Here is a 27,403-nt window from a genome sequence, read left to right as displayed (position 1 = left end):
GCGGTTCTGTCTGTGGCCTCTCAGCTAGGCGACTGATGCCGTATGTTGTGGGTTCGAATCCGATTGAAAACTAGCCGTATTCATTATGTTGATCATAACACTTTAAATGAAGTTACAAACGTGTGGCAAAGGTTTAAATTTACACATAACTGCAACATATAATTAAACACGTGAGCATTTTCAGTTCATATCTGGTAATTGATTTGTTAACCAAATATCAAAATATTGGTTGGGTTCACCTTTTAGCTTGTCAAGCAATCATAAGTTGCGTGATAAAGAAGTTAATTTATGCAAGTGTATGCAATCACCCAATTTCCTTGCTTCCTTTTCCTCTCAATTTCAAGATTTCTAAAGAATTTAACTCCTCTCTGGCTTGATCAAATTTTCTGAAATTTTCACATTATGTTCTTTAAATGCCTTATAACAAAACAACTATTTTGTTTGGCAATTAAGTTCTTACATTTTGAATAAGAGGCATTTTAATTTTGCTAATCATATTTTAATCACTTTTTTGAGTTTTAGTCTTTAAACTCATGCCATTTTAGAATGAGGATAGATAATGCAAAATAAACTAGTTTTTTTCTACATAAACTCTTTCTGAAAGTGAAATATTTCATTTTAGAAAAAAGTGTCAAGTTTTTTACTTAAATTTATTTTTATCATTTATACCAAAATTGAGGTTTTTTATCCCAAGTATACCGGTACACCAACTTCATCCTTTGAGTATACAACTGCTACCATACTAAACTTTAGAGTATCTGCTTTTTGAAAAATATAGTATGAGGGGGTTTTCTTGTCATCTTTGATGAGAAATATTGCTTTGAAAAAAACTGTGTTAGCAGCATGCAGCTCCACCTTAAATAAGATACAGATTGTCTAACAATAAAGTATAAAGAAATAAATCAGTAACAGACAGAGACCTGTGGTCCAAGATCCAAAATCTTTTAAACAAGTTATGTAGGAATTCTCTCATCATGGGTTCCCATGGTTACAAATAAGTATGGACAAAATATTTTCTTTAGATTCTCTCCACAAATTAGATTTCTTCTAAAACACCTGTCACTACAACTAAACAACTACCTGTACACTCTGATGTAAATGATAGACGTATAAAAAAAACAAGCCTTCTGAAGATTTGTCATTTGTCTTTGAATGATTTCAAACTGGAGATTTGTTGTTTGGTCGAGCAAAGCAGCTAACTACCTCAAGGCTATGTTTACAATACCAAACTGGACGGGGTGGAACATATCAAAGTGCAGGGAGGTACAAACAGCATCTTACAGTAAGAGATCGTAGTCCATTTTGATGTTGTTTGTACCTGTATACTGGTATATTAGATCTGGCACGCAGACTGTGTAGGCCACATTATGATCATGTGGTCAATATTATTGACAATTTAACTATGGAAAGCCATTAAAATGGCAAAGCTTCATAACTGTGAAAAAATGAAAAATGAAATGTAGTACCCAAGAATTGTCAATATCAGCATAGATAAATGCAAAGACTATTCTCTGAATTTGACATTTCTTTGCCACCAAGCAGAAGGAAATATGTTTTCAGACAATGCCTGAAATGACACACTCTGGAGAATTGATATTTATAAACTTTGAAATGAACGATACTTACTCGTTTTGGATCATCTTTGTGTGATATTTTGTCTTTGGTGATTGTGCCGAATATGCTGGGCTGAAATAAAACAAAACAGCAAAAAATCAAAAAATGATATTTATGTGATTGACCGCATGCTGAATCAGAATCTGCTTTGCTACTTGCAAATGACTCCCCAGTACCATCAAAAATTAGTTTGTGTTATCCTCTTGTCCAAAATTCATGCTATACTATCATTAACACCAGCCAAATGCCAATTGTTGACAACATATGACTCTAAATGCATATTGCTATTACCAGTACATCACCCTATTCTTCAACATACATGTATAAGAAATCTTTTGCTGCATGTATTAGGAAATTACTTGTTAACACATTACCTGTTAATTACAAATGACATGTTAATTACAAATTACATGAGGCAAGTATGATTGGATATCTTTTAATTTAAAAGAAACTTGAATTACTACATCATCATCATAAAAAGTATTGTTCAGACAAAAAAAAAATTATGCTGACTGCAAAATGATATCAGCACAAACAAGACTTAAAAAGAAAATGGCGTCTGCTAAGATTCTGGATTTTTGCCTTACTGCCAAATAATTTTTTTATCTCAGCAATAAGTATACCCTTGGGCACACCAATTAGCCTATGGCCAAGTTGACTAATAATGGTTAAAATAACTATCTATGAATAGGAACAGACAGGATTGCCAAAATGAACAATTCTGACTCTACTTCAATTGAAGGAACACACTTCACAAACATTACATTACAGCAATCAAATGAGTGGTTTTGAGGAAAAGTTGAAAATATAAATTTTTACTAAAATCCTTAAAAGGTGACTTTAAATGATTCAGTGCAAATATGAAAAAGAACACTGTCTTGCAATATTTCAATATCTCACCAGGTAAAAGACAAAGTTGCCGAATGGTTTTTGAAATATCTCCTTCTACAACTTACTGCACACGGAATACTGCATATGGCTTACAGTAAACTATGCAATTTCTGCTGGACAAAGGGTCTAAAGGACTAAAACCAATTACTTGTCAAAAGAGATGGTAAATTTCATTCATAACATACTGCTATATCCCATACAGGTAGTTCAGACTGACTGAGGGGGTTCATTTTCCCTGTAATGGCTCCAGCAACTTTTCTTTACTTATGTCAAAGTGACTTGACTCCCATCCTTTTCAACTTTTGAGTGGGTTTTCAGTGTGGCCTCCTATCACTTCCAAATATCAATCAGTGTTTTAAACAAAATAGATACCTCTGTCCTGCTGAAAAAGCTGCCATTTATTTCCCTCAGTAAATTTAAACTTTCATTCCTTATGGCATAAGAATGAATGTTATCCAATAATATATTTTAAGACTACCATTTCAAACTTAAGTTAATCATTATCAACGACTATACATATACGGCACAGGTATGTGACTTGACTATAATGTCATCACAATACACTACTGTCAAATTTCAGAATATCAACAACTGTTATTATTTATACCATTCCTTTGCAAATATGAGGTATGAATTTTGACAAAAGATTCTCATAAAAAAAAAAGACAATTGTATGAAGATCCTCTTGATAATTTGATCAACAGAAAAAGACAAACAGCGGAGAATAGAGCAGTATATGTTTGCAGTCAGCTTTACCCTTGGAACAGAAGACATGATATGCCTCCTGTGAAAAACAATTATTCTCCACCTATAATTTGGGATATCATGAAAGAAATGCTAAATCCTTGAAAATGTTTCTACTTGTACAAGGCGAGCATTACCCTAAGATTTGTTTGACATAGCAATGTAAATAACACCACAAACATGGCAGGCCAATCTATGGTAACAGCACTTTTAAATCAAAAGTTCTGATTGCAAAGTTAAATAAACATAAAACCAACATTAACCAGCTGATTGCAAAATTTAAATAAACACAAACAAACAACAAGCTGAACAAAGTCAGAAAATGGATATAGAATGAGTCATTGATGGTGAGTACACAAATACGTAACTGAGAAAATCAATGTGAGTGCAATGAAGTACATGGTACGACCATGTTTATGACAAAATACTTTACTCATAAAGTCATTATAAAAGGAGAGAGAGTCATCCCAAAGTTGTGCCTTATTTGCATCAGTTTAGTAATTCTAGTCATTTGCAATTACAACATTTCATGGATATTATGTCTGCAAACTCCCACGGTTATCCAAAAAATATTCACAGAATTTACTTATACAGGGTTGTTTATCGTCCATTACATCTTCAATCTTGTATGTTTACATCATCGACTAAATTTGGTGTCTCGAACAACTTGTTATCAGAAAGAAGAACCATGAATTGATGGCATTTGTTAATCAGTGAAGCTGTTCTAAAAACAATAAAACGTGACCCCATCACATCATTTGAACACTCAAAGCTCTTCAAATATCCAGCTAACACTTGAAGAATTCCCATCAACTCAGATGGATGTGTCTTCATGCATAGATTTAGGACAACCTATTTATAGCATCGTAACCATTGAACCACACTTTATGTGAAAAAAATGTACACTATTCTCTGAGGGCATTACCTTTGAATGAACAATAACAGACTAGTAGTAGACATATTCCAGCCATTTCAACAATATTGAGCCCCTGCCATAGCTAAGTGTACGTGAGATTTTGGTGCAATGCATGACATATGTCACAACCTGCACTAAAGTTGGATGTATAACAGCCTGCAGTGGGGGTAATTGATGTTACATCAATGGTAGAAAATCATTTTTGCACACTCAAACACATCCTGAATTAAATTTGGTCAAAATTGATAGAAAATATTTATAGGTTAAAATAAATGATGAAATGATACTGTATCATGAATGATTAAAATGTCGTACTTCATCTCTTAGCACTATCAATACAGAATTTAAGAAAGTATGCAATTGGTGTGATGTCAATAAATTGACCATTAATGCAGAAAAGACTGAACATATTCTTAAAAAAAGTAGGCAAAACAAAAAAGCCTTCAAGGGTCAATCTGTTTAAAAAATAAAAGTTATAAAATCAAGTGAATGTACACGTTTTATCAGTATCAAGCTCTACAAAACGTGAACATACAAACCTCATATCTTGCAGATGAAGAGCAAAATACGTGTATTACTTAGGTGGTAGATTTTATAAGTTGAGGCCTACATTACCCCGTTCTACACTTGTAATGCTTTACAATTCCCTTGTACTACCTTATATTTCTTATGGTTTGGAAGTTTAGGGAAATACCTATCGCACTTTATACTTAGAGGAAATTTTCAAAGTTACAGAAAAAAATTGTACAATTATGGGATGAAATTATTATTCAAGAACACAATCATTATTTCAAATTTAAGGCATTTTAGACATTTTCAAACAACATGAGTATCAAGTTGGCATTTTTGTACATGATGCACTGAATGGCTTGTTGCTGCCAGTGTATGACACACGTCTCAAATCTGATGGTAATCTTCATACTCCAAAGTAAAGCAATTCTAAGGTCAGTTTTCTATTCAGTTTGCCGGATCAAAGATTTGGAACAATATCCCTGTCTAGTGTCCACACAAGGAATATTAAAAGCAGAAACAGGTTCAAAAGAGAATACAAACCTATATTATTAAACCGGTATAAATAACAACCTGTTTGTGTGAAGCATCTGTCAGACTTTTTCATGTTTTCAAACTTTTGTTGTAAAATCATCCAGCTGAGTTCTGAAAGTAATTTTCGTATTTCCTATAGAGCTGAAGTTGCCTGTGTTCTAAGTGAACTTTTTCAAACTTGCAGTCACCTGTATATTTAGTACATGCATTTATTAGAGTTGAGGCTAAAATAGATTAGTTAATTTTAATTACCTTTTAATAGTCTCTAACTTTGACGATCTTTGTATTGTCATGTAGGTCATTTACCCCACACTCATCATGACCTGAGTTCAATTAGTCTAGAACATTCTCAAGGTCACTGCCCTTGATGACCTAACAACCTTGAATTCAATTAGTCATGTTTGGAATGTTCTGGAAAGTTGATTAGTTGTGTAAGGGAGATAATTTTAGAACAGTAATTAGCATGTCAATAAAAGTTCTAGATTGTTCTTATATGCCTTTATAAAAGGGACGTGCTCAGCTTCCAGTCAGACTTTTGGGATCGTGTCTCTTGTGTGTTACTAAACTCCAGCACTAGTCATTCTCAAGACTTTCAAGGCCTTCTCTGCCAACGCTGGATTTATACTGTGGACTTTGTGCAACTTCAAGCCTGCAAGCCAAAGGACTGTTCATTCATCCAACTGACTGTTACAACTCTGAGACTGGAGCTTTGCCGTCCCAGCTGAGATAAGTAGTCTGTACACTTTTAAAGCTTGTACTCTATCCCTGACTTAGCAATTAGTTTTATTTTCGTAATAAATTTTGTTTAAACGTTAACTGCTGAGTTCACCCTTTTGTTCGTTTCTCTGCACGTAACAAATTGGGGGCTTGTCCGGGATCCGAATATTTTGAGCCGTTTGACAACATTTTGCCTGCCTTTTCAAAACTACTGTATACTGTGAACTCAGCAAATTCAATCATGGCGGAATTCAAGCCAGACGAATTTATGGATGACCTTGATCAGGACGCATTTGATTCCCTCAAAAAAGACAACCTCATTGCACTGGCCAATTTCCTTAAAGTAGATGTCAAAAGATCTATGCGCAAGCGGGAAATACAGTACCACATTGCAAAACATTTAGTTAATTTAGGCCAATTTGAGGAATCCACCTTGAAAGATTATGAGCCCGAGTCTACCTTTGAACTAAGAAAATTAGAATTAGAAATGCAGACAAATTTGGAGATCAAGAAACTAGAATTACAAATGGAAAAAGAGAGACAGGCATTAGAAAAAGAAAAAATACAAATGCAATTACAAATGGAAGAAAGACAGAGAGAGAAAGATAGGCAGGAAAGATTAGAAATGGAAGAAAGACAGAAAGAGAGGGAATTGGAATGAAAGAAAAAGAATTACAAATGGAAGAAAGACAAAGGGAGAAAGAAAGAGAGGAAAAAGAAAAGGAAAGAGAATTAGCAGAACACCGACTGCAGTTAGAAATGAGACGTTTAGAGCTTAGAAAGTCAGGAAAATTCTTCCCTTCAGACAATTTTGACATCACTAAGCATTTCAGGTTAGTTCCCCCTTTCCAAGAAAAGGATGTTGATAAATATTTCCTTCATTTTGAGAAAATTGCTCAGAGTCTGGATTGGCCTAAGGAGTCCTGGTCTATGCTTTTGCAGAGTGCTTTGGTGGGTAAAGCCAGAGAAATTTACATTCAGTTGTCAGTAGAGCAGGCTTCAGATTATGATTCTGTGAAGGAATTAATTCTCAAGGGCTATGAGTTGGTGCCTGAAGCTTACCGTCAGAAATTTAGGGATTGTGAGAAGGTGAAGGATCAAACTTATGTTGAATTTGCTCGAACAAAAGAACAAATGTTTGACCGTTGGTGCTCTTCTGAAAAGGTCAGTCAGAATTATGACAAATTACGACAGCTTGTTTGATTGAGGAATTTAAAAGGTGCATCCGGAGTGACATCAAGACATTTATCAATGAACAAAAGGCAGATACATTGGAGGTTGCTGCACGTTTGGCCGATGATTATTCATTGACTCACAAATCTTCATTTCTCAGCAAACCATCCCAGTCCTTTTCCTACAGAAACAATGCAGGTAAACTTAACTCCTCCTTTTCATCCAAGAATTTCTCAAAGGAGAGTAGGAAATCAAATGACAGCAGTTCACAGAGTTCAAGTAACACTCCCACATCATCAGATCCCAAGTCTCAATCTCCTTCTGACAAACAGTTTGGTACACTTTCTTGTAATTATTGTAAGAAAGACGGCCATTTAATGTCAGATTGTTTCAAATTGAAAAGAAAACTTGAAGGTCAAAGTGGTCAAAGTGGATCTAAGCCAACCGGCTTTATTTCTTCATCAACTCAATTAGAGTCTAATAATGTGTGCAACACATTTTCTGAGGTTAAACCCCTCTCATCCCCAATTAATGAGGTCAAGGTCAATTCTTCTCAAGATAGCATTATGGGTATTTTCGAACCATTTATTCATAATGGTTTTATATCACTTTCTAGTGATTTCTCTTCCGCTACCCCTGTCAAAATTTTAAGAGATACCGGGGCTTCCCAGTCTCTTTTGTTGGCAGATACCCTGCCGTTTTCTGAAAAGTCATTTTCAGGTTCTAAAGTTCTTATTAAGGGGGTAGATTGTAATGACTACATTCCTGTTCCTCTCCATAATGTCTATTTGTCTTCGGACTTTGTTTCTGGACCTGTGGCTTTAGGTATTAGCCTTTTTTGCCTTTTGAAGGGATTCACCTTCTTCTTGGAAACGACCTTGCTGGGGACAAGGTCATTACTAATCCACTTGTGACTGATAATCCTAGTTTAGATCAAAATCCAGAGCCAATTGAACAAGAGATACCCGATTTATTTCCTTCATGTGCCATTACTCGAGCCATGTCAAAGAAAACTTCCGAGAATCAAAATACTCTCAAAAATAATGTCACAGATGTTGACTTAAATGACACCTTTCTCAGTCAGGTGTTTGACACGAATCATTCCGTTATCCCTCGTGGATTTGAAACTTCCAGTAAAACTTCTGCTGACCAAAGTCAGACATTTTCTAGATCAAATCTCATTGCAGAACAACACAAAGACCCAGATATTTTGTCTTTGTTTGACAGGGTAGATGATGAAGGTAAAACTTCAGATAGCTCTGTTTCCTATTATACAAAATCTGGTATTCTCATGCGTAAATGGAGACCTCCAGACGTTTTGGTTGATGACGATTGGGCTATAAAACATCAAATTGTGGTTCAAAGCCCTATCGTGCTGAAATATTGCGCCTGGCCCATGAAACCCCCTGGGCTGGTCACTTAGGAGTCAGGAAAACTTATCATAAAATTCTCAGTCACTTTTATTGGCCTAATCTCAGGCAGGATGTAGCACATTTCTGTAAAACTTGTCACACATGTCAAATGGTAGAAAAACCAAATCAGACCATTCCAAAGGCCCCTTTACAACCAATTCCTGCATTTCAAGAAACATTTAGTAGGATACTAATAGACTGTGTTGGGCCCCTACCAAAAACAAGATCAGGAAATGAGTATATGTTGACAATTATGTGTACATCAACCCGGTTCCCAGAAGCCATACCACTGAGAAACATAAAGACAAAGACTATAGTGAGAGCTTTAGTCAAATTTTTCACTTTATTTGGCCTCCCTAAATGTGTCCAGTCCGATCAAGGCTCCAACTTTATGTCTGGTATTTTTCAACAAGTAATGGATCAGCTAGGCATTAAACAGTATAGGTCCTCCGCCTATCATCCAGAAAGTCAGGGTGCTCTTGAGCGATTTCATCAAACTCTGAAAAATATGATTAGGACCTACTGTTTTGACACAGAGAAGCAGTGTGATGAAGGAATCCATTTTCTGCTCTTTGCTGTTAGAGAATCAATTCAAGAGTCTCTTGGTTTTAGCCCATTTGAGCTTGTATTTGGACATACAGTCTGTGGCCCACTTAAGCCCTTCAAAAAGAAATTCCTATCAGACGATGATGATTGTCTGAATATTTTACAATATGTATCAGATTTTCGTACAAAACCCGCTAAAAGATTGTGAATTAGCCAGAGAAAATCTTGAGTCATCTCAGCAGTCAATGAAAATCAAATACGATAAAAACACCTCAAAACGGAAGTTTGAACCAGTTCAAAAAGTTCTTGTTCTTCTTCCGGTTCCTGGCAAATCACTCCATGCTCGTTACTTTGGGCCATACCTAATTGATAAGAAATTGAGTGAATTAAATTACACCATAAAAACACCTGACAGGCGAAAACAAAAACAGCTGTGTCACATAAATATGCTTAAGCCATATTTGGATAGGGATAATCCTACTAAAACTCAGCCTGTCAGTGCAGCCAGTTCAAACCATTATGAAGATAGTGATACTGAAACTGACTTGAGTGAAAATACTCTAAACTCAAAGCTGGGCTCGGTCAAGCTTCAGAACTCAGAAATCCTGGAGAAGCTGGAGTCTACAAAGTTGGCACACCTCCAGCCAGAACAACAACAACAGGTGAAAGAACTGCTCCATGAATATAAACACCTGTTTCAAGATGTTCCAACGAGGACAAACATCATCTATCACAACGAAGATGTCTGCGACAGTAATCCAGTGGAACAACATCCAGACAGACTGAATCCTGCGAAAGCGGAATATCTCCAAGAGGAAGCCATGTATTTGCCGAACAATGACTTTATCGAACTCAATAAAAATAACCGGACTTTGCAATCCATACTTTATGCCAAATTCAGTGCCATTCCGAGTTTTCCAATATCCAATTGCAAGAGGATAGTCATGGGACAGATCATCCTGTTTGCTATTTTTAACAAATTTAGCAAATTTAACAAATCCCAGAGAAACTACTCTACAATTGAAAAGAGTGTTTATCTTTGATGTTAGCTTTACAGCATTTGAAGTTTATGTTACTTCTTCAAATCAGCCAATAGTGGTTTATATTGATCACAACCCTCTTGTTTTTCTGCAGAAATTTAAAGGCAAAAATCAGAGATTGCTAAGATGGAGTTTAATGTTACAGGAGTTTAATCTTGATATTAGACATATCAAAGGCAGAGACAATTTAATTGCAGACTGTCTCTCTCGTATTTAGAGTTTATTGTTATTTCACTTTCAAGAAATTTTACTTTAGAGTAAAACAAAATTTGAGTACTTAAATCCTTTTCAAGATTACATTTGTAAAAGAAAGATTTTTCTTTGAAAAATTTTCTTTTTTTTGAAGAGGGGGTGTGTCATGTAGGTCATTTACCCCACACTCATCATGACCTGAGTTCAATTAGTCTAGAACATTCTCAAGGTCACTGCCCTTGATGACCTAACAACCTTGAATTCAATTAGTCATGTTTGGAATGTTCTGGAAAGTTGATTAGTTGTGTAAGGGAGATAATTTTAGAACAGTAATTAGCATGTCAATAAAAGTTCTAGATTGTTCTTATATGCCTTTATAAAAGGGACGTGCTCAGCTTCCAGTCAGACTTTTGGGATCGTGTCTCTTGTGTGTTACTAAACTCCAGCACTAGTCATTCTCAAGACTTTTCAAGGCCTTCTCTGCCAACGCTGGATTTATACTGTGGACTTTGTGCAACTTCAAGCCTGCAAGCCAAAGGACTGTTCATTCATCCAACTGACTGTTACAACTCTGAGACTGGAGCTTTGCCGTCCCAGCTGAGATAAGTAGTCTGTACACTTTTAAAGCTTGTACTCTATCCCTGACTTAGCAATTAGTTTTATTTTCGTAATAAATTTTGTTTAAACGTTAACTGCTGAGTTCACCCTTTTGTTCGTTTTCTCTGCACGTAACAGTATTTACATTTGTTTCACATGTATTGCAATATTATAAAGTTGAAGTTGAAGTGAATAAATATTTATATTAAGTTAATGAAAATCTATATTTTGGTTTCTTGATTCTTTGCAGTGAATTTCTTACATATACATGTCATAAGTGTCTATAAATCTGACATGGTCACAGCTATAGCTACACTGCAGGTTTCTTCCCTGACTTCTATTACTTTCAACACAGTGTATCATAATAAACATGCCAGGCAGTGTAGATATCATCTAGTATAAATAATTTGAGGTCATGACCTGACAATATGACCTTTTATTCACATAAACATCCAAATGTCAATTAATAACACTATTGTTTATAGTTTAGAATCTCAAAGTTCAAAATTGTCTTCCAGATTATCAAACAAAACAACTGAACATTTGTTTTTGCAGACTTCTCGGTGTCCTGTAGAATAGCTGGATTGTATTCTGGTAGTTACCAATCTGTAAACTTACAGACCTTTTGGTAAAGTCTCAAACATTCTTCAGTCTAAAAAGAAATTGACCTTTATTTTGTCAAAAACATATCTTTGCACATTTTTATGAGGTTAAAATAAATGTTACAGTAGTGTACTTGGTGCTGTCATCATTTGTGTTATATCATATCATATCAATTATAGATTTTGACAGGAAAATAAAAAAATGCAATGCAAAGTACACATGCACACATACACATATATATATATATATATCCCATTTGGAACATTATGAAGACTTTAATTTCCAAGATTCATTCTGACAGTTTTTCAGCTCACTGACATTACATCAGTTTGAGGGTGCATTGCCTGCTATCAATCCGTTCAGTTTCAACACTCCTTTGTTGAAAAGTGACTGAAATTGAAATACTGTTCATTACTGGTATGGGAAAGACAATTTAGAATCAGTAGTTTACATCAGTAATTGAACAGATCAGTAAAATTTACTGCTAGTGCCTGGTGTAATCAAGACAAGATTTCACTGACTTTCAGTTGCAACATACTACTGCACTGCAAATCCATAAGATCTGAAACACACTATCTCATCTACATTTATGTATTGATGGAAATAAAAATACACAGAACTCATTTACACTTCTCTTCATATGGTAAAAATAATTTCAATGACTTAACATACTAAAATGGAATGACGATCAATTCAATGATTTGATTTATTATGTCAAGTTCATAGCCAACTTCAATATCATACACCATAGGTCCGCTAATTATTTACAAAGATTTTATCATTGACTTTACTATCTGTATTTAAAGAAGTTATCCACTCTACATGAATCAAACTGAAATTATCAATTTACACAGCCAATGAAATGTTGTTTTTTTTTCCTGTTTACGTATGCATCAAAATAACTGAATGATAGGTATTTATGATGGTAAGTTGACTAAAGAGTTCATGTGGCCGGCAAATCTGAAATTTATGGATAAAGACTTCAGATCACTTGTTTTACCATCAGGTCTCATATCAGGTAAGACATGGCAAGAAGTAGTGAATGGCATAAGAGGAGGTAATGGACCCTATTCATATTGAAAGTAGGGACAGTGGACCATATAAACAAAACTGAAATGGCTCTCCTTCAAACAAGGTCATGATTTTGTACAAATGGAGGCCTTGTTTCATTTTCACAATTTAGAGGTGTGAAATACTTTATTCATATACACTTATATATTGGGCACTCTTTTGAATAAGGCTACAAAAGTTTATTGCTTAAACGCATAGTGCCAATTTCACACGATTATTTGTCTTTTATTAGACAAAAGTAGGCAATAAATGACTGTGCAAATGAACATATTGGATCTAGGGGCCACAAGGAATGATCCCTAAACTGGTATTTATATGTAAAACTACTTTATGTACATCAATTACTTTTAGACTTTCCACATAAAAGTTCAGAAGACAAACATGTGGCAAAGGCATGAAAAATGTCTACATTCACTTATTGCAATGATTTCCTAGACGAGTACTCATTTCTGTGTACCCTTACATGATTTCAATATATTAAATTATATATTCTTTGTTCATATTACTTTTCCCTTTCCTGTATGATAATTATCTCATATCAGTTTTTTGGACTTAATTTCATCAATTTTCAAATCAAGTATACTCTAGTAGTAACAGCTTCATTTGAGCAAATATGATATTTTAACAAAAATTACCACATTGCTAAATTTATGATATTAACAAAACACTAATGAAAACATACAAATTAATCATTCTGAGTTCTGTAATCCAAATCAAAAGATACCTGGGCTTCTGAGTCATGATTTAAGTGGCATGCATGTTTCTAATTAGTTTACACGACAAATTGTGAAAAAAATTCCGATTTTTTTTTTCTCTACTAAGGACATGACAGACAATATGAGGATATAACTAGAGCAAATGTTATGTACAATCAGCAGCAAAATGATACTGTCCTTAGACTTTGAAACCTCACTTGTAACAATTATTCATTGATTCATAGAGCAATCAGACCTCCACTAGATTTCTTTTAGGCATTTGGTTCAAAATTCAGTAACAGATTTATTCTGCGGTACATGTATTCTGATGTTTCCTACCTTGTTTTTATTTGAGTGACATTGAAAACTGTTTAACAACTTTCTCCTGTTAAGAAACTAAAAGATGTTTTATCTCAACTCTGATGTTATCCTTGAATACTGGTGTGGCTACTTGTCAAAGTAGATTACAAACTGTATTTGTGAGGCCTTGCATGTTGGAATTTTATCACTTTTAAGTGCTTAGCACAGTACTTAAATAACAGAAAGGCATTTCCATGAGACAAGCAGGCTGCACAGTTCTTTAGGAAAATCTCTACAATACTAAATACAGTAGTATTTTCATTTTGGAATGAAACCTTCAAAAGACTGCTATTTTTGCATTTTTCCAGATGAAAAACATTTGACTACTGTAAGCTGTGTTGATGTGGCCAGTATATTATGCATGATACTTTTTCATAAAATGTACACATACATGTAGTGGGAAATGCATGTTATACACCACAATAAATAAATCTGGTGAGAAGCTACGATATTGAAAGGTCTAAAAGTGGCCAAATTCCGTGCATTAAGTTGGCATGATATATCTTATTTCTTATCAATGCTATTCAAAGTGTCATTATAGCCAGCCTGACAAAATTCTTGTCCTGCAGTAGCTCCTTCCAAAGCAAAATAAATCTTACAACACACTACCATCTTCCAAAGTATCAGTCTGCTCTCATTTTATAGAACGCATTACAACTTTGAATGCTTCTGCTGCTTTTCACATTAAATAGAATTTTAAAATGAATATTTAACAAAAAGACGTAGAAAACCTACTTTAGAAGTCCAAAGATAACAATCACAGATGACAACAGGCTGCAGGGCTATAGGTCTTCTTTTTTTGCTGAACAATCTCTGTTTGCAAGGCATATTACTGTTTGGCTATGCAACAGAAGCATCTATGTAGCAAGCAACATGTCAATACAATGTAGCAGCAACTAGCACTGGACCTTCAACTAGGAGGGTGCTGGCGTAAAGTTTCATCCCAACTGATCATTAAGTGTATGTTCTTCATCAAGCAGGAAGTTTCTTGTGATAAAATTGTTCTAAAGCACACATCTTGAATGTGTTTGGAATCCAGCCACCCAAACTACATCACTTTGACAGGACTGTTCCATTTTATTGTCAGGGGAACATCTTCGTGCATTGGAATCTTTGTGTGGAGTTTTCAAGTAATAAATATCATAGATAACTATACATGTACAGGATGTATCTGAAATATCTCACAATATGACATCTAAATGGTTAAAATGATCCATCAAATAATAATTTTAATAATATATTACACATTTTATGTAAACCTAATCACTGCATTTCAGTCCTTTCAATCATTCACAACATCAAGTACACAACATTAAAAGTTGAAATTTCTCTAGATACAATGTCAAGTCAGTTTCTTCTGCTCACACAGATTTACACATGAAAATATTCAAATATTATCTTTATCTTCCAATGGAAAATGGAACTTGCCACGCTGGCAAGTAAATTAATTCAAATAATTTATGTAAGAACACACTGTTCCTATCATTCAATACAATAAAATCCCCTTATACCTGACCACGTATATTATCACTATTTGCGATATCAACATGCACCTTTGATCTCCTCTTTGCAGCTATTACATTTTATTAAATCTATCTGTAAGTAAACTGTGTTGCTCACTTGCTAAAACTCATAAACGGAAATATAAATAATTCGAAATCACTGGCACAGTCAACCTGGCAGTGAAAGATTGAAAATGTCCAATACAGAATTAGACGAAACAATTTGAAAAGATACATGTATTTCTTCAAATATTAATGTCAGGTCATTTGGGAAAGTTATAGTTTGTAATCTTTTCAAGAACCCATCTTTCCCCCTCTGGAGTAGAATGGACTGATCCATCAAAGTGTGGAGTAACCATCAAACACTGCAATGACATCATTATAGGTCTCTTTATCTCCAACTAATGGTTACCATGATTAACTGATCTGGGAACATCTGAAATTGGACTCCTTTAGTAAAAACTGTTTCCATGACAATAGGCACTAGACTTACTTTATTAAACGTTAATGTTGTAAACAGAGTTTTAAAGTGATCTACTGTTGTAAACTTTCTCACATCATTCACAGATACTTAGTATGAACTTAACCTTCTATTGACAAACTGAGTTGTAATCTCTGGCTGTGTTAAATACAGCAAAAACACTTCAAATCTCTTCATTCTTTTCAATAAACTGTGGCTCCTATTTTCATAACTCAGTAATTACTTTGTTTACAGAGTGGATTATTTTGATGTTTTATTATAGTTTAGTAATTATGAAATACAACTGAAACAAATTAATATCTCCCAAATTTTGGTTAAAGACTTAGCAGGAGTTTAGCACACTGAATAATGAAACTAGGCCATTTTAAACATCAAACTAAGCTATCTTTAAGAGATAAAGCACGCCTTCATTAACTCTAGCTCTTCAAATTCATCCTTTCTGAAGATAGCAGCATTAGAACACAGTCTCTCCAACCACTAGAAGGGCAATGCTTCCCCTCCCTGTCTCTTTGAATAGTTTAATCTTTCCTTCGGTTGTTACACCGCAATGGGCAATGGTTACTTTCTGATTTCATGGAAGATGACTTTAGCAATAATTATAGTTGTCTATATGGATAGAAAGTCAGCAAGGATAGATAAGGATCCATATTGATGTGAATTTTTATCATTATCCCCACAGCAACATAATATTGTATATAATACATGAAGTAAACAAATCTGAAAATTTGGAAGTCAGCAAAACCATTGCATCAAATCTCAAAATTTGAAAAGTCAGTAAAATCATACAATGCATCAAATCATAATGAGGTACCTGATACAATCTGTATTCAATATTTATTGACAAATACGAAAAATAATCAAGATTTCCGGTTCCATCCACTTTGAAACACAGTAATATTATTTCTATCAAGTATTTATATAAAGTGTTCAAGAAATGTTCTCTGAATTTGACAATGGCCTGAGAGATGTCACCAGTAGGGATCACTGGACTTAGAGAGTGGACAAACTGGGATACCAAGTGATTTCAGATTTTTGTTTAAACTTTTGAACAGGAAAGCAGAGATCCAAATTTAAACACTGCAGTACACCAACTGGGACATAAGAAACTTTTAAACCATTTTCTAATAAGTCCTTTTCTTGTTAAAAATAAACAATGTTCTATTTTTATCACTTTTGCATCATGTTAGCCTCTTGAGTAAAATGCTATTTGAAGTTGTTGAATTCTGTACCAGTTAACAAATGAGTGGAATTGTTAAAGTGATAGTAATGGCATAGACTTACACAGCAAATATCAAACTGTATTATAAACAGTATAGAAAAAAAATCAGATTTTACTTCAGTCATACACATCACTTTGAAACCTGCATCTCATATCCTTTTTGACTTTTATATGGCCCATACTCAACAAGAATCTTATGCTATGTTAGTATAATATCACACAAATGGTTAAAAAATAATAGAATTGAATTGATATAACAGGAAAACTTGGTAACATGACAAGCGAACCCCAGTAAAATTTACTGGGGTATCTGCATATGTACAAAATCACTGATCAAATAAAAAAAGTCAGCGTAGGTTGGGGGTGGATTGGGTTGGATGCATTTTCATTCAGTATTTGATCCAACAATTTTACCTACGATGCTGTATACTTACGAAATCTGTGGTTTTACCAACTTCTTGTACAAATTTACACAAAATGGTGCAGATAATACCATCATATATGAAAGCATAAAATAAGGCAGTTCTGGATGAATGCATCAGATTCAACATTGTTCAGTGAACCTTTGGTTAGTTTGATAAACTGTTACTTAAAAAGTTAGATGAAATGTAGTTGCAAACAATATTTGCTTCATCAAATGATAGTGCCAAGAATGTCCTATCACTGAAACGTACTTTCCATAATTGCAAGAAGTCTAAACTATTCATTTTTTCTAAAAGTCATTGTATTTGAAACTTTACAAGAAATACCTTTGCAAGGCTTATGAGAAGAAAAATTCAGCTAAGCCATCCTAGTTCTTGTAGGAAGACTTGCCAATGCTTTCGACTCATAATTGTTGCAAAAAAATAATCTACAGTACTGTTATATCAGACAATGAAAAATTTTCAAAATTCCCATAATTGCTGACTAACATTGCTCACTCAAATTTTACTGATAATTTCATATTTTTATAAAGTAAAAACATCAGCTTTATGAATTTATTAGCACTCTTGAGTTGAATGTTGTACTCAATGGATGGTAACAAATATGCAAGCAGCATGGCTGTTCATACTCAAGATGGCTGTCATCACTGACATGGCTAACCTTCAGGAAGTCCCTGGGGATTGTACCCACAGTATCTTGTAATGTTCCTATTACAAAAACATGATATACACATTTTACTTTGCTTCAGATACTCTTTCTAGTACTGGTATGTATGATGGAACACATTTTTCAACATTTTTCATTTATTGACTTTTAGTTCAATCACAATATTCCATTACAATATTCTATAATATCACATTTTTCCATGTTGGTTTTGTTCAAATCATTGAGAAGCCGATTAATGGTGATAATCATTTGTTTCAGTTACTGATAAAATTAAACCTCTCCCTCATCTAATTGTCAAATTTATAGGTGAAACCTCTTCCTTGTATTAAACTTCAAATAGGCAAATCCCCCACTTACATAACACATACATGTATATTTATATGATCAGAAAATTATGTGATACTAAATTACAAGCTTATTGTTCAATTCAATCTTACCATACAGGCAATTAGTAGCTCTGATCTGTGAACAATGATTTGCAACTAGCATTCACTAACTTAATGCACTCAGTTACACACTTGTCTTAGCTGTGACTAATTGATGTTTTTTTTTACTTTTTTGTTTTTAAAGTTAACTACATTTGTTTCTTGAGATGCACAGTGAGTGTTGAATGTCATCTCAGCCTGTGCATGTATACACTACGTTGTTTTTGTTGAGAGGTGAATTCTGCTCTGGTCTAGAATTCAAATGTAGACAACAAACGTTCTGCTTAACCTAGTTGACGTTAAAGTAATCCAAGTGGTATCTCTAAAAATTGTAACAAATGAAAGCTGTGTCGGCAAAGTTTTTGTCATAGCTGTATACATGTCTAATAAAGTGGCTGCATGACTGTAATTCATGCTAGACCACCAATGCACCTTGGAAGTAGGAACACAACTCTGGTAGCAGTGTTTTAGAAACCACAGAAATGTTTTGATTATACACTTATTGATTACTGAAAGTGGACATAAATCAGTCTGCCTAGCTACAAGCAACTTATTGACTCCAATGTGAAACAGACAGTACATTGTTTACACATACTAAACATATCAACCTTGACAATGCTATGTCCTTGACATTCCAGGGTTTCCTTCACATAAACTAAATTACTTCAAGATAATATGAGGAACACTATGTATCTTTCAAAATACAAATTGTCATGATCTTACCTGGATAACAAAACAATACATTATTTCTGCGTCTGAGATAATCTGTGTCCTGTGTACAGACCTCTCTAGAAATTATATAGTTTACAAATCAATAGGAGTTAGTGTGTAGATAAGTGCGCAATGAACACTGAATTTTATTCTTTCTGGCCAAAGATTAGCATCTGTTTCCGTTGATTTCCTGCATTCTAGTGAGGGAGTTATTTTCAGATTTCTCCACAAACATTGTAAGCAACTATGAGATGTACCTAAATCAGGTCATGGCTTCTAGGTGACTATACTTCCTGACATAACATTGCCAATTATTGTATGTTGAATGTTGGAAACAAGTAGCTTATGCAAACACAGTCCATTGTTTAGAGTATTTTATTTTATTGATGATCAATAACTTCTAGTCTGGACCGAAATTTAGTGTTGATCAATGAATTCTAGTCTGGACCACAATTCAGAGTCGATCAATGAATTCTAGTCTGGACCACAATTTAGTGTTGATCAATGAATTCTAGTCTGGACCACAATCCAGTGTTGATCAACGAATTCTAGTCTGGACCACAATTCAGTGTTGATCAATGAATTCTAGTCTGGACCACAATTCAGTGTTGATCAAGGAATTCTAGTCTGGACCACAAATCAATGTTCATCAATGAATTCTAGTCTGGACCACAATTCAGTGTTGATCAAGGAATTCTAGTCTGGACCACAAATCAGTGTTGATCAATGAATTCTAGTCTGGACCACAAATCAGTGTTGATCAATGAATTCTAGTCTGGACCACAAATCAGTTGTCAAGTGGATTTATTACATAATTAAGCCATGCTGATTAATATATAGTTGAAGATTTGGCGTTTCAACATGACTTTGGGAATAGATCAAAAAACTGCATTTCACAAAAACAACAAATACTGAAAACAAAGGGCCAATGTCCCTGAAGCTGCTATAGATGTGGACAGTGTAGAGGACATATATAGTATAATACCAGATTAAATGAATGCACATGTCCTTTGGCAATACAATGTATTCTTATGGCTGAAGGATTGTAACAGTATGGCTCATACTTATAGACCCATATGTACACAGTGTATTTACCATCTGTCTCTTACACTAGGTGGACACTTACACAGGCAGTTTGAAAAAAAATGCTATCAGATGGGTAACTTTTGAGAAGCACTTTTTTTGACCAAAAAGGGTAAAAATTGCCCCAAAATACAAAATCGAACATTTCATTACAATTTCAATATATCACACTAGGATGACCAATAAGAGACTGTATACCAAATATCAAAGCTCTCAGACAAGTAGTTTTTCAGAAACAAAATTTTTGACCAAAAATGGCAAAAATTGCCCCAAAATTACAAAATTGCAGATTTCATCACAATTTCAATAAATCTCATTCAATTAATCCATAGGAGCCTGTATGGCAAATATCAAAGCTATTGGATGAGTGGTTTTTGATAAACAATTGAACCAAAAATGGCAAAAATTGTCCCCAAAATACAAAATTGTAGATTTCATAATTTGAATATATTACATTTTGATCACCCCTATGAACCTGTATACCAAATATCAAAGCTATGAAACAAGTGGTTTTTATGAAAAAAAATGTTGACCAAAAATGACAAAAATTTCCTTAAAAATACAAATTAGCATATTTCTACAAAATTTGAACAAGTAAGACATAGGTTATCCCTAGAGACCTCTATCCCAAATTTTAAAGCTGTCTGACCAGCAGTTTTGAAGAAGATGATTTTACGGATTTTTTGACCAAAAATGACAATAATTACCTTAAAAATAAAATTTGCATATTTCATCACAATTTGAACAAATCTAGGTTAGGTCATTCCTACGGACCTGTATACCAAATATCAAAGCTGTCTGACCAGTGGTTATTAAGAAGATTTTTTACAAATACGGCTTTTTTGAGCTAATTTGCATATTTCCAACAATATCAGAAAATGAAAAAAAGATACTTTGTCATAATCATATTTTGCATCTGCATAAAAATTATCAAGTCTGTAAGTGCTGCGGTTCTCAAGATATTTGAGTGGACGTACATCCTCACAAATGTACATTCATACATACAGACAGACAGACAGACACACACACACACACATACATATATACATACATTCATACATACATACATACATACATACATACATACATACATACATACATACATACAAACATACATACATAGACTGGCGACGGACAGATATCCATCCCAATAGCTTCTATAGACTATATATCTACAATAGCAAAAAATAACCATCATAATTTACAGCCACTGAAGCTGTAAGTTTATTGCACAGAAGAAAAAGCAGAGATAGGCAAGATTTATGACAGAATTAATTTATTAATTAGCATGTGGTTAAGGACAAAATGAGCATGTTGTAGATGCTGAGAGTAAATCAAACAAAGTTGTAACTGTTACATTGCAAATCAGGCAAATGGGAGACTTTACTGCAGTGACTCTTGTGAACCACCTAGCATCTACTGAAAGTCAACACGTGGGGTAGAGTGATAGCAAGGGCCAATGAAAGGCCACATATCAAATTTCTCACACAGAGTCTGCTAGAATCCTTACATGAGATTTAATGCTTGATACAACAGTTATCATTTCCCAGTGGACATCAGTGAGACAGTTGAAATAATTTCACGTCATCACTAACCTCCAATTGTTTGTTAAGTGACCACATATATTTTAACAGTTCAGTTCAAAAGTGTACATTCCAGAAATATACTACAAATAGTGTCTGAGAAACAAACATTCTTAATCATGACTACAGTTGATACGTCCTGAACAATTTCATGACTTGAAGAAATTATAAGCTTCTTTTGCAGCTATAAATAACATTGTCAGAGAAAAATCAAAGTGAATAATATTGTCAGAGAAAAATCAAAGTGACTATTTTGCATTACAAGCTTTTGAGTTTCATTATTGAACACATCTTCATGTAGAATTAATATTAACACAAATCATACGGAAAACATTTTGCCAAAATTTCAATAAATTCATGAACTTTTTGTCAATCATAACTTTTTCCTTTAGACTTTCAATTTGGAATGTTAATGAAACATAATTGACATTGACAATATATTTTTGCAAAGATGGCCAAAGGTTGTTACTAATTTCACACGTTGAGTAAGTATGCATTTGTTCACAGGACTGTATTTACTGTTTAAGATCTGCATATCAGATCTCATGGGAGGTTTAATTTAGATGACAAACACACACATGCAACAAATAGTCTTCAAAAAATAGAAATATCTTTCAATGATTTCATTGCATATTGATATGAACCATGGACTATGATATTAAATTTCTATTTCCATCAAATTCATGAGAAAGTAACAGTTTGCCAAATGGAAAATGTATCTTGTCCGCTGTGCATTATTAATACTATTTCTTTGTTTGTTTGTTTGTTTGCTTTTTTGTTGCAAGAATTACTGGTTATTAAGCACTAAAACAACCACACTGTTAACATAATGAGACAGATGTAACAAAGTTGAATTACAAGGCACCATGAACTTTGACATAACATTATCAAACAGTATTGACATTCTACTTACAGAAGTACAGAAAAGAATTCAAAGTGTGTGACTTAAAGATGCATAAGTGTAGTACTTGTATACTAGGGCATACCAAAGAGATTACAATGAGGATTTCACAGCCATCTAAAAGATTCTAAACATTTAACTTTGACTGACAATAATTTTCAAAAGCATATACATCATGCTGATAGGACACCTTTATGACATGAGATATAACATACAAACTGAATATACAAACTGAACATACAAACTGAACATACAAACTGAACATACAAACTGAATAAACAAACTGAACATACAAACTGAACATACAAACTGAACATATAAACTGAATATACAAACTGAACATATAAACTGAATATACAAACTGAACATACAAACTGAATATACATTCTGAACATACAAACTGAACATACAAACTGAACATACAAACTGAACATATAAACTGAACATATAAACTGAATATACAAACTGAACATATAAATGAATATACAAACTGAACATACAAACTGAATATACATTCTGAACATACAAACTGAACATACAAACTGAACATACAAACTGAACATATAAACTGAATATACAAACTGAACATACAAACTGAATATACAAACTGAACACACAAACTGAATATACAAACTGAACATACAAACTGAATATACAAACTGAACACACAAACTGAATATACAAACTGAATATACAAACTGAATATACAAACTGAAAGGCAAAGGTCCATTCAAAGGTGTACACTCATTAATTTCTTTGTCAACAATTTCATGGCAATGTCAAAGACACTCCCAGTATTTTCTGTGCAGAATTTGCACGGTTTGATTTTTTGTAAGACAAAACAACAACACAGATATCTAGCTTATAGAATAAAGAAGAACAAGTTTCAGGAAGCTTTTCAGGATGGACTCCTGTCAACTTGCAGAAAATGCTGTCTTTGAAAATGATCTTACACCTGATTATAGTACTGAGGGACATTCTCTAAATATCTATTCTATTCATGTATATGTAACATTTCAAAGTCAACAAAAGTATTGATTTATCGATACATGTAAGTAATATTCAAGATTTACTTATTCAGTGAATGATCAGCATTGCAAAGATAGCAATGCTGGTCTACTAACATAGATAAGTAGATTATTCCTTTAAAACCCCTTACGACACATTTAATTATCATCATTGACATTCTTAATACAATCATATAGCCTTGTCATCTCTAATTTCATGAATAAAACAACTCTTTATCAAAGTAACTGAACTGTAAAGTTTATTTTTAGCAAAACAGGAGAAACAAAAAGGCATGAAAGATATATTTACATGCTCACCTATACAAACATGCTATTTAAATTGAGATTATAGTACTACGGGTAAATATTTTTAAAATCTTAAAAACTAAATTTAAAAGTTATTTTTCTTGAAAATAGTACATTAGCCATTGAAACTAAACCACATGAGCTGTGTTTTCAGTCAAAACAAAATCAAGTGGTATCTGTTACACAGTAATGTCAATGCTGAGTATTTAGGACTCCATTATAAAAGTGAAATAATGAAATGCTTTACCTGATGATATTGATCCTTGCTTGTTTCACAGAGCATATCACTGTCAGTATTTTCATTGGTAACATCACTATTTACCATGTTACAGTGTGCATCACCGCTGCATATGCTCCTACTATTTTCTGAAAGTTTCACAGCATTGTAGAAACTCCACACAGATTTGACAGTCTCTATGACCCAGACCCACAAAGTTGTAGCACAACTGAACAAACCGTCCATTATGGAATGAATGAATGAATGACGATGGCAATATTAACACTTGTGCAGTGTCTTTACTCAAGTCATGTATCATCTTGCAACATGATTCAACAATCCACACCAGACCGGCAAAGACAAAACTCCCTAGCTTACTGGATATCGGTAAATACACCTCCTATGGGTAAAACTATGCGCTTCCTAGGAGTGTGATAGTTTGAGCTCATAGTTGACATATTTGTCCTCTGCACTAAGTTGAACTGGCTTTGATTCATGTATTCAGGAAAAGTATACTGAAAACCGTATGTCATGGATTACAGGAAATCATGAAAGGAACTGCTGATGCAGGACATTTATTATCTAAGACATGCACAAGTTCCTCGCACAAGTTCCTCACCAGGTCAGATTACATTTCACTGCTTCATGACATTATGCAATGACATCAAATACCGGTACATGCCAATGCATATCAAGGAACGTTTTATGTTTGGTGCAAATATGTGAGTACAGTAAGATCCAAACATGGCTTAAATGGTCACTTCAAATGGTATAGACATATATACACACTATCCTAGAAAAATTATGCCTGATATCTCTGAAATCACAGCTGATTCAAGACCTCAAAAGACTTAAAGTTTTTTACATCAGTACTTCAACCTTCACATCCTGTATGCAAACTAGTTTGTCATCTATTATATGACAATTAACATGACCGAAATGTTTTCTTGTCAAACAACAGTTGCTCTCAGATTCTGTACTCTTTTTAGAATTTCTGATTCCAAAAGAATCCCAACTTCAATCACAGATACTGACCTTTACATATAGATACACCTGCATTAGACTTCAAATATTTCAGGAAAATTGTGAAACAAATCAGACCCACACTGATTATGTTCACAATCATCAGTTGATATTACACATTGTTACTACGCACGTCAAGGAAACATAACATGTACATTGAGTAACAATAATCTAAATGGTATTTCAATAATTTGTCATATCACCTTTTATGTTTGAAAATAAATGTATAAATAAGTGTATGATGTATCTACAAAAATGTATTGATGTATACATGTAGAATGAACTATACATGTAGAATTTGCAAATGTACATGACACCTTGAAATACCATAAGATACATGTAAGTGTTACTTTAATGACTGCATATACAATGTGTGTACAATGAAATGTACGCATACAAAGTATAAACTTATCCATATTGCTTAGGTACAAGCAAATACTGGCAGGCTAACAATTAAGAGACATAGAAATGATAAACTAGAGATTTAATGGAAGTGAACTCCACCGGAGGTCATGGGTCCTATAGTTGTACATTAGTTGTACATTACTGTGACACCAATGAAATTGAGATTTAATCTGGATATTTTATCAACACATGACCATGTACATTATGTGATTGATGGACCGTGATTTCACAGTGATAAAGTGATTTGTGAAATTGGTCTCATGCACTGAATTCACTCAACACCAAATTTAAATCTATCCACATGATTAAACAGCAAAACAAACTCTGGAAACTGACAAGACTATGATACATTAAGCTTCACATCAACAAGCTGCATATCTGAGTAATTTTCAAGTTGAAATAAATGAAACTACCACAGAGGTGTTGAAAGCCCATGTTTCAATTCGATGGCCCAGTGGTACAATGGTTGCATTGGAATAGGGTTATGTCATAGATATATAAAATGTCATAAATGAATGTTACAATTATGAAATCATTTTTATGTTGAGCTGAAAAAATGTGGAGTATACCTGTCTTACAATAGCATTTTGAGCAAAAAAAAACAAGTACCTCATGAGTTTAATGGCCTTATAGGGCGTAACTCATCATATGTTACTTCCTTTAAGCACAGGTTGATTTTCTGTTTTTGTTGAAATATTCATGGAAGCAAGATGTTTTTTACATTTTGCCCATGCAAAATAGGTGAGTTATACACCCTGAGTGCACTGACTTCCCAGTGCAAAAGGTGTGTCACTCAAGTTATGTCCCTATGGCAACATGAGTTATATCAACTGTTTTTCTAAAAATTTTCACAGAAGATGCATTTCACATTCCTGAACAAAAATACATCAAAAACTCAATTTTGACCAAAACATGAGTTATGCCCATCTTGCACTGGGCCATTGAAATGAAATGATGGACAGTGTTAAATCTATATGTCTATAACATTAACACTTACAATGTTATGAATTGTCCATTTCACTAGCTGTTAGCAACTTGATGTGCAATTTTTGGAATTTCATTTGAATGTACAAATATCCAGCATGACTGCTGATCCAAGCTACAAGTAATCGTGTGAAAATCCAGCTTGTATTGAAATCATGTCCAAGTCTGGTCTTGTCTATCACACCGCACTATTTAGTACAGATTCTTCAAAGTATGATTGGTTATGATGCATAATTGAAACAATAAACTCACTAGAGGTCATAAACATGTCTTAGATATCTCAACCACAAACTGGTCCTTCAATGATTCTCTAGAACCTAGGCCTTGATTTCTTGATGGCTCTATGAAATCCTAAAACCTTACTTTTAGAAGAGATGGGATTAAAAGTAATCAAAGGAACACAGAGATCTAGATTATGTACAATCAAGACTGTCAGAAGCATAATGAACTGGAGTTTGCCACAAATTGATGCCAATTATAAGGTTTTTCAAAGGGTTAAGTAATAGTCCACTTATCATTGCTTTAAATTTCTGTTAATTTTGTAGCAGTTATTGTATAAACCTCTTGTGGAAAGGCCTCCACATTATATATTAATACAACCTTTTAAAAGACTGAGCAACAAGTTATAACAACAATTACCATTTACCATTAGGTGTACTGTTGACACATCTGATAAAGATGAAGTTAAAAAATGCAATTAGGTATGAATTCAAATTTGCTGCATTCCCGTACCCTCCTTATGCTTATCACAATAATAGATTCTAAATAAATATTGCACATTCAGACCCTAGAAACCGATGAATAAGAAAGCAATCCTAGATGGATATCTGATTGATGTAAAAATGTCACAAT

At 33.8% G+C, this 27,403-nt stretch overlaps 1 protein-coding gene across 5 annotated transcripts in view; it reads right to left on the bottom strand.

Moving 5' to 3' along the window:
• Positions 1–27,403, bottom strand: part of LOC139122460 (ras-GEF domain-containing family member 1B-like) — a 136,491-nt gene that overhangs the window by 54,882 nt on the left and 54,206 nt on the right. For 2 of the 5 annotated variants that reach the window (XM_070687849.1, XM_070687852.1), the window contains one exon: positions 1,627–1,686. In XM_070687849.1, coding sequence (XP_070543950.1) covers positions 1,627–1,686 — 60 coding nt within the window. Of the gene's footprint in view, positions 1–1,626; positions 1,687–14,350; positions 14,666–19,054; positions 19,157–24,169; positions 24,514–27,403 lie in introns of those variants that run through there. The other 3 variants (XM_070687850.1, XM_070687853.1, XM_070687851.1) reach the window with 3 other exon arrangements.

The sequence above is a fragment of the Ptychodera flava genome, chromosome 22 (genome assembly GCF_041260155.1).
Source record: "Ptychodera flava strain L36383 chromosome 22, AS_Pfla_20210202, whole genome shotgun sequence".
Lineage (NCBI taxonomy): Eukaryota > Metazoa > Hemichordata > Enteropneusta > Ptychoderidae > Ptychodera > Ptychodera flava.
This window is presented reverse-complemented; position numbering and strand designations above follow the sequence as displayed.